Source organism: Phyllopteryx taeniolatus, chromosome 1 (assembly GCF_024500385.1).
Source record: "Phyllopteryx taeniolatus isolate TA_2022b chromosome 1, UOR_Ptae_1.2, whole genome shotgun sequence".
In the NCBI taxonomy this organism is placed as follows: domain Eukaryota; kingdom Metazoa; phylum Chordata; class Actinopteri; order Syngnathiformes; family Syngnathidae; genus Phyllopteryx; species Phyllopteryx taeniolatus.
In genome coordinates this window covers 23,083,079-23,091,917 of record NC_084502.1, presented here as the reverse complement: position 1 = coordinate 23,091,917, position 8,839 = coordinate 23,083,079, and the positions used below count along the sequence as shown (strand labels likewise).

The 8,839-nt window shown below is 42.6% G+C and overlaps 1 protein-coding gene across 1 annotated transcript; it reads right to left on the bottom strand.

Annotated features, from left to right (window-relative positions):
• Positions 1 to 1,576: 1,576 nt before the first annotated feature.
• rbp7a (retinol binding protein 7a, cellular) lies at positions 1,577 to 8,792 on the bottom strand. Its single transcript, XM_061781722.1, is given in 6 exon segments — positions 1,577 to 2,547; positions 3,842 to 3,942; positions 4,024 to 4,043; positions 4,046 to 4,185; positions 5,900 to 5,906; positions 7,861 to 8,792. Coding segments are annotated over 6 exon segments (396 nt in total). The 5' UTR covers positions 7,931 to 8,792; the 3' UTR covers positions 1,577 to 2,489.
• Positions 8,793 to 8,839: the final 47 nt, after the last annotated feature.

Here is an 8,839-nt window from a genome sequence, read left to right as displayed (position 1 = left end):
TGGGTCGGGTGCCCCTCATGTTCCTCTTGATAATACCCCATAGATTCTCAATGGGGTTTAGATCTGGCGAGTTGGCTGGCCAGTCAACCACTGTGATGGCATGGGCATCAAAGCAGGTTTTGGTGCTTCTGGCGGTATGGGCAGGGGCCAGGTCTTGCTTGCAAGATGAAATCTGCATCTCCATAGTGATCCTCAGCAGAAGGAATCATGAAATCCTCGAAAACATTCTGGTAGACTGTTGCGGTGACCTTGGATTTAAGAAAGAGTTTACTAACGCCTGTTCGCTACTAACGCATAGGTTCGCTATGAACCTATGTGGCTTACCCATCCTATGGAGGGTATCAATGATGGTCTCCTGGCCAGTTGTCAAGTATGCAGCCTTCTTCATATTGAACCCAACTGAGGCAATTTAATGACACCTGGAGAAACCTGTGCAGGTGCTTTGAGTTTAGTAGATGATTTGTGTGGGACACTCAGTTTAAAACATTTATGGCCTGCAAAATTTTGCCTGATTTCTTCACAGTATTCAAATTTTTCGAATTCCTGATTTTATGTGCTGAAAGCCCAAATTATGTAAAAGTAAACAAATAAATACTTGAAATTGTTTAAATTGTGGGCCATGAATCTATAATCTATCAAAGTTTAACTTTTTGAATGGAATTATGTAAATGAACTTCCATGATATTACAATTTTTTGGAAAGGGTCTATATTTAGCACAACATCACAGGTGTCAAACTTAAGTCCCAGGGCCCAGCTCTGGCCCACCACCTCATTTTATGTGGCCCACGAAAGCAAATCATCTGCAACGTCTATGTTTCTTGCTAAAATCTGTACCAAAATTTCAAACTGTCAGCCCATAATAATTTATTTAAAATTGATTTTATCTTTGTCATTTTATGAAGTCAAATGTGTATTTCAGATTTTTGTTTATTATTTATTGTAACTGTCATTGGCTAGTGAGCAGTCCAGGGTGGACTCTTAACGCTCACACACTCAGGTGGGATAGGCCCCAACTACTAAAGAAAATGGATGGATGGATATATAAATCAATTAACAAATTGAAATTGGAATTTAAATTGAATACATGTCGAGGCGGCGGCACGGTGGCCGACTGGTTAGAGCGTCAGCCTCACAGTTCTGAGGTGCGGGGTTCAATCCCCGTCCCCGCCTGTGTGGAGTTTGCATGTTCTCCCCGTGCCTGCGTGGGTTTTCTCCGGGCACTCCGGTTTCCTCCCACATCCCAAAAACATGCATTAATTGGAGACTCTAAATTGCCCATAGGCATGACTGTGAGTGCGAATGGGTGTTTGTTTCTATGTGCCCTGCGATTGGCTGGCAACCAGTTCAGGGTGTACCCCGCCTCCTGCCCGATGACAGCTGGGATAGGCTCCAGCACGCCCGCGACCCTAGTGAGGAGAAGCGGCTCAGAAAATGGATGGATGGATGGACATGTCGAGGCATTTTAAATGACTAATTTTAAGGAAAAATGCAAATGCAATAAAAACAGATTTATAATAAAATAATCCACATTTTTTAATGTATATGTAATTTTAAAATGTTTATTCAAAATTTTATGTTGATTGTACTATTTTTTTGTTTATTATTTACAAGAAATCAATTAACAAAATATCTAATGAGACACATGAATGCACACAAACATAAATGAATAAATACAAGTATGGCCAAATTAATGCAGTTAACTGTTTAATTACAATAATTGTACTCTTGATCATGTAAATGCTCGGTGGGCTGGATTAAAGAAAATATCAGAACGTTTGTGGCCCACGGGCCATACTTTGCCTATCCTTGGGTTTAAGTGTAAATTACAATTGCCAGCAGCTATCAAGAAAGATTGTTTGTTTTTTTACATTGACCGCCCTTTATTTGAATCCAGGTGACATGAATGCCCATGCATACATTATTGCAATATCTGAACTCTTTGTGGGCTGTTAAGGGCGGGCCTGGTGATTGGCGGTTGTGACGTCATCAAAGATGAAAGCGCTCCGGAATAATTGTTGTTAAATGGACATTTAATATGGAAGACCAAAGGGACATTTAAGCTTGAACGTTGGCTCAAATCAGGGAATCTGGTGTGGAGTGCTTTGTCGTCAGCATTAGCCGATAGCAGCTATCGTTGAATGGGCATTCTGTTACCACTCATCATGGGACTAAAGTGACTAAGGCATCAGTGAATATGTTGTCCTTGACCCCATCCGAGGGCATTACAATATTATGTCTAAAAGGCAGATAACAGTTATGCAATTGAAGTACAAATACACAGAAACGTATAAATAAACAACTGCTTCTCTTCCATTTGCCCCTCATGAGCTACACACTGTTGACACAGTGGTTAACTGTTAACCTATAACTACTGTACATACAGTAGTCATGTTGATGTGCTGCTCTCTAGTGGCATAGTTTATACCCTTACAGCTCACAGGAGAGCTGATTTTTCTTATGCCGATTTCTTTGATATTCGTCCCCCTATTCAGTCATTGACCTTCTTGAAAACTTGCTTGCATATTTCCCCTTCACAATACATCTCCTGAATGTATAAAAGAAGATTACATTACATTTGGTAATACATCAATCCATTTTCTGTAGTGCTTGTAAAATAAAAATCTCTTTACCTAATAATGAGATGGGAATACTCTGGAACTACTAAATCAAAACAAATTACAGTGGAACCTTGATTTAACGGACTTCGCAGACTAAAAATAGTGTCCAGTTGGAACTCAAAATCCCCCCTCCTGTACACCAAAGAGGTAAGTTTGGATGAACTAAAACTTTTCAATATTTATTTAAAATAATTTTGTACTGTACTGGGTGTATTTCGGCCACCAAATAAGGATGAAACAATAATATTGTGCAGTACAAAATTATTGTTACGTCCTTTTTTGTTGCCTCAATTTAGCGGACAATCGGATTTAACAGATGGCCCCTCCCCTCTATTAGTCCAGTAAATGTAGGTTTCACTTTAATTCAAAGACGCTGAATTATTACATCAGTTTTCTATACTGCTTCTCCTCATTTGGGTCACAGATGAGCTGAGCAGACATTGGGCAAGAGGTGGAGCACACTTGGTCACCAGCCAATTGCATGGTACATAGACAAACAACCATTCACATCTATGGAAAATTTAGAGTCCTTAATGAACCTAACATGTATGTTTTTGGAAGGCGGGAGGAAGCTGGAGTACCGGGAAAAGAACCCTCGCAGAAATGACAAGATTCCCTTAAGCAAAAGTGCTAACTACTCGTCCACTGTTCTGCCCTTTAAGATGGGAAACAAAAATATACAAATAAAGAAGACAATGAGAACTCATAGAGCAAAAATTTGCAATTTATCCATTTTCGATAGCACTTGTCCTCAGTAGGGTCACGGGTGAGCTGGAGCTTATCCAAGCTCCCAACCTCACCCTAACCCAGGAAGACGCCAAGATTTGAACCCTGAACCTCAGACGTGAGGCAGACTTGTTAACCACTTTTTCCACCATGCTGCCTCATAAATAACACAATGTACCAAACCGAATATTAATGTACTGCAAACATGTATTAAACATTTGGCTATATTTGGGGTACTATAAAACACTAGCTACTATATCTACAAAAACAGATTGGCACAAAGGAGTGGGGTTTGAACACAAGAAACATTTTGAAGCAAATCCAGGTAAAGATGTCAAAGTCACTTTTCACTGTTAATATTAGAAGATTCCTTCCAATACTTAGTGAATAATGCATACATTTTGATCTAAATAAACATTATATAGATGAGGTAAAGACAAAGAATACACATTGCAATTGTAATAGTTGTTGTTTTGCATGATGCCAATGTTGTCCCAGGTGAAGCTTGTCCTCTTCAATCCAGTGACACCACCCCCTGTTCTTCATCTCACCAGTCTGTTCGCACACCAGCTTGTTCCCTTCCCACCTTACCAGCGACTGCGCAGCACAGGAGAGAGTGGCAGCTTATCCAAATTCAATGCACGGCTCTCAATCGTTCATTCGGCCATTTGTATTCACCTTCATGTGCCTGTTGTCTCACCCTCTGAGATCTCCTCACACTGCTGACCCACTCGGAAGGATACGGTGCGCTTCCTGAAGGTGCTGTACGTTTTGATGACGCCCTGCTGTTCTATCAGTTTCCTCATCTTCAACTTCAGAGCAATCTTTCTCAAACAAGCGCTAATAAGTGGGGACAGTAGGCATGTGTGAACAGCTGACGTGGACTTAAATACTGGGACACACTTTCTAAGGCTTACGCAAACTAGGCCATTGTATGCGTGTGTGCCACATTTCAATTCTGCATTATTTCTATTGTTCAATGCGTGTTTATCCTGAGTAACTGTCAAGAGGCGCTATTACATTGATTACAATGGATAAAAAAAAGTCTACACAACCCTGTTCAAATGCCAGGTTTTTGTGATTGAAACATTACAAAACGTTTTCCTCCATAAATGTGACCTATAACATATACATGTCATGGGTATGTGTTCCGGTTGTGGTGGCCAACAGTTTGACGTTCTTATGAATATGCTTCAGAAGAAGGAACCAGCTGGCACAGCACCCACCGTTTCCAGGTGAAGTAGTCACCATGCAGCCACCTGCCACCTCCGCTGCTGTCTGCCCACAGCTCTCTCGACTGGAGAGGTTCTCTGGAGAATATTCAGCCGTTCATCACTCAGTGCGAACTCCACTTTGAGCTGCAGGCAGCTGCCTTCCCCAATGAGCGGGCAAAAATCGCTTTTGTCATTTCCCACCTGACTGGTCGTGTGGAGGTGTGGGCTACTGCTGAATGGAGTCGCAATTCCGCCGCATGTCATTCGTGGGCTTTTTTCGTAAAGATTATGGAGCAAATTTTTCAGTTTTCCACACCAGATTGTGAGTTTCGCATTCTAGCAGCTGAGAGTCAGTGGAATAATAGGGCACTGCTCGATGCATTTTTTCAAGGACTATCCCCCGCCGTCAAGGATCATTTGGTCCCGCTAGACCTGCCGACCGACTTGGACACTCTCATCGCTCTCGCCGTAAAAATTGATAAGAGGCTTTTGGATCGGGAGCTGGAACGGAGTTCGGCGGAGGGCTGCGTCACCGCGTACTTGGAGGACGAGCCTCGGTGACCAGCCAAACCAAGGCAGATCCCATGTTGCCGGTCTCAATCCACTGGCTAGCGTCACCACGGATGAACCCATGCAACTGGGCAGGTTCCGTCTCTCCCCTGAGGAACATCAACGCCGGCTGAGGGAAGGGCGGTGCTTTTACTGCGGGCAGTTGGGTCATTCCGTGAGCAACTGTCACGTCAAGGTTGCCGGTGCCGGTAGCAAGGGTACGGGAGCGGTGAGTAAATTTCATGAAGGAAGATCCTACCCAGGTTCTTCCTAAAGTGACATTATGCTCTCCTGATCAAGAAATTCATAAATCTGTATTAATTGACTTGTGGTTCTGACGCAAACTTACTCAGCTCCCTCCTTGTTAGACGGATGCACCTTAGAACCTTTCAAATACAACGCCACCGCAACACCTATGCTGCAGACGGCAGTTTTATGGGCAAGATCACTCACCGCACCCAAACACTCACATTGACATTTCCTGATTCTCACTCGGAACGCATTAGTTATCATGTTTTTGACGCCATGAATCATGACCATTATTTTAGGGAACCCATGGTTGAAATTACATAACCCCCACATTGTCTGGTCCTCTGGGCAGATTATGTCATGGGGCAGCAATTGCGCCCAGAACTGCTTCAAGCCTCCATGTGATATTCAGGGCTATGTTTCAAATGACAATCCACATAACCATCTGGCGATCCTTACTTATCTCAAGTGCCCACCTGTTCCCAGGACATTAAAGAATTTTTTTTCCAAGTCCAAGGCCAAATCCCTTCCACCCCAAAGACCTTATGACTGTGCAGTTGACTTGCTGCCTGGAACCACACCTCCACGAGGGAGATTGTTCTCTCTTTCAGGGCTGGAACACAAGGCTATGAAGGAGAATGTGGATGAATCACTGGGAGCCGGGATTATTTGCCCATCTTCATCCCCTGCAGGAGGTGGATTTTTCTTTGTGGACAAGAAAGATAATACTCTGCGACCCTGTATCGATTACCGGGTCTCAACGACATAACTGTGAAAAACAAGTACCCTCTTCCTCTCATCTCCACTGCCTTTGAGTTCCTGGAGGGAGCAAAGGTTTTCACCAAACTAGACTTAAGAAATGCATATCATCTAGTCAGGATAAGGGAGTGGGATGAATGGAAAACAGCATTCAACACACCAACGGGACATTACGAGTATTTGGTGATCCATTTTGGACTAACTAACACTCCAGCTGTGTTCCAGAACTTTGTCAATGATGCCCTGCGTTACATGTTGAATGTGTACGTTTTTGTATATTTGGACGATATTTTGATATTCTCCCCGGATGAGGAGACTCACATCATTCATGTCCGCTTTGTGTTGCAGCAGTTACTGCAGAATGTACTATGTCAAGGCTGAGAAATGTGAGTTACGCAAGGCGTCCGTTTCTTTTCTGGGGTTCGTGCTGGGCTCCAGGTGAAATCAAAATGGACCCTTGCAAAGTTGATGCCGTGACTATTTGGCCCACTCCCACGTCACGCAAAGATGTACAAAGGTTCTTAGGGTTCGCCAATTTCTACAGAAAGTTCATTAGAAATTTCAGTTCTATTGCCTCGCCTTTGCATGATCTTACTTCGCCACAAAGACCTTTCGTATGGAACCCGCTTTGTCAGGCAGCTTTTCAGAAACTTAAATTGAGCTTTACCTCCGCTCCCATTCTCATTTTGCCAGATCTCAAACAGCAGTTTGTGGTAGAAGTTGATGCGTCTGATGCCAGTATAGGAGCAGTGCTCTCCCAGGAATGTCTAAATGATGGTAAATTACATTCTTGTGCTTATCTCTCCAAAAAACTGACCCCAGCCGAGAGAAATTATGACATCGGTGACCGTGAACTGCTGGCAGTCAAGGTGGCTTTGGTGGAATGGAGGCACTGGCTAGAGGGGGCACATACTCCGTTTTTAGTATGGACAGATCACAAGAACCTGGAATATCTTAAATCTGCTAAGAGATTAAATGTGAGGCAGGCTAGATGGGCTCTGTTTTTCACTAGATTCAATTTCACGTTATCCTACCGACCTGGTTCTAAAAATGGTAAGCCAGATGCTTTATCGCGCATTTTCTGCGGAGAGAATTCTTTGTCCGACCCTAAAACCATTTTGCCCAAGTTATGTTTCGTTTCTGCTTTTGTTTGGGACATTTGAGACTGCGGTACAGGAGGCTCTGAAGAACACCCTTAGCCCTGAAAATTGCCCTGAAAACAGGCTTTATGTGGTTCCGACCTTAAGGGGAAGAGTCATCCACTGGGCTCAGACTAACCGGACTGTATGTATGTATTGAACTCTGACCATAACACTCAGATTTTCCACAAACTCATTAAGTTATATCGGGATGCACCTCACACCAGAATTGCTTGATTTCTCCTTCAGTTAAACAATATTTTTTGTGGGAAAAGTTTAGGAAAGGCTCTTTTCTTTTCCAGCATGGTCCAATTAGGTTTCCATAAAGGTATATTAGGGTGACTTTGTGTGAAGGAACCCCATCAAACACCTTTGAAAAGAACTAGAACAGAAACAGACACAGTCTAAGATCTTGAAGAAAGTCAAACCAGAATGTTTCACCTTTTGCATGTATTAGCCAGATGTCCCAGTATATTTAGCCATATACAAGTCCTGTAAAGACTATTTTAAAAAAAGAAAATAAAAAAGGGCTCCTGCTACAAACATCTTTCGCTCCAGACAAAAATGACTAGTCAATAAGAAGAAAATATTTTAAGTATCTTAACCTAATGCAATCATGTACCCTTCAAAGTTGTCGTTGATGATGTCCCATGTACCACAAAAGCTAATGGTCATTTCCGGTGAGCCTTTATATTGTGTTCGAAACTAAGGGAGCGGGTTGAAAGCTACTTATCCATCATGGCTTTTCATTTAGAATTTCATTTAGTAGATGGCAGTATTAGAGGTAGGTGTGCCCTTATATCAGTTCAGCAGAGAAGGGAAATACTCTCATTGGTGGCAAGTTAGACTGCTCCAATTATGTAGGTCAGTTAGCCATCAACGGCTCTATGGCTAATTTTTGTAAGCACTCACAGACATGTTATATCATCACGTCACATCTATAATGATGGCGTGAGAGAAAAAAACTGTCTAAAACTACATCTACTGCAGATACATGCATCCATTGCTTGCTATCAGTCACAAGACAAATGCAGCTGTTTTAGCTGGCTGTAGGCCCAAAATGCAATAACACACACTTGTTTCTTTGTCCATGACACGTGTGAAAGAGAGACACCTGTCTATCACAGCCCCAAAAAAATAGTCATTTTGACTGACACTGACATTAACTGTGGCATGCAGCTTTAGAGAGTGAATGTGAAAGTGATGATCGTCAACATTAAAGTGGGGAAACTATGCAAAAATATAAGAACTTGAAAAGGGTGCCGATACCTTTTCACGGCACTGTATGCCAGCTGACTTTTGACAAGAGGTGGGGTATACCCAATCACAGCCGGGCCATACAGAATACAAACGACCATTCATATGCACATTCACACATATTGATAATTTAGTCTTTTTATGAACCTAAAATGTGTGTTTTCAGAATGTGGAAAGAAGCCGGAGTACCCCCAGCAAACCCATTTAAGTACGTGCACATGCAAACGTCACGTGCCGGAGCCGGATTCAAATCCTTAATCTCAGAATTGTGAGCTGAGGTGCTAACCACGAGGCCACCCTGAACAAACCAATATGTCAATCAAATTA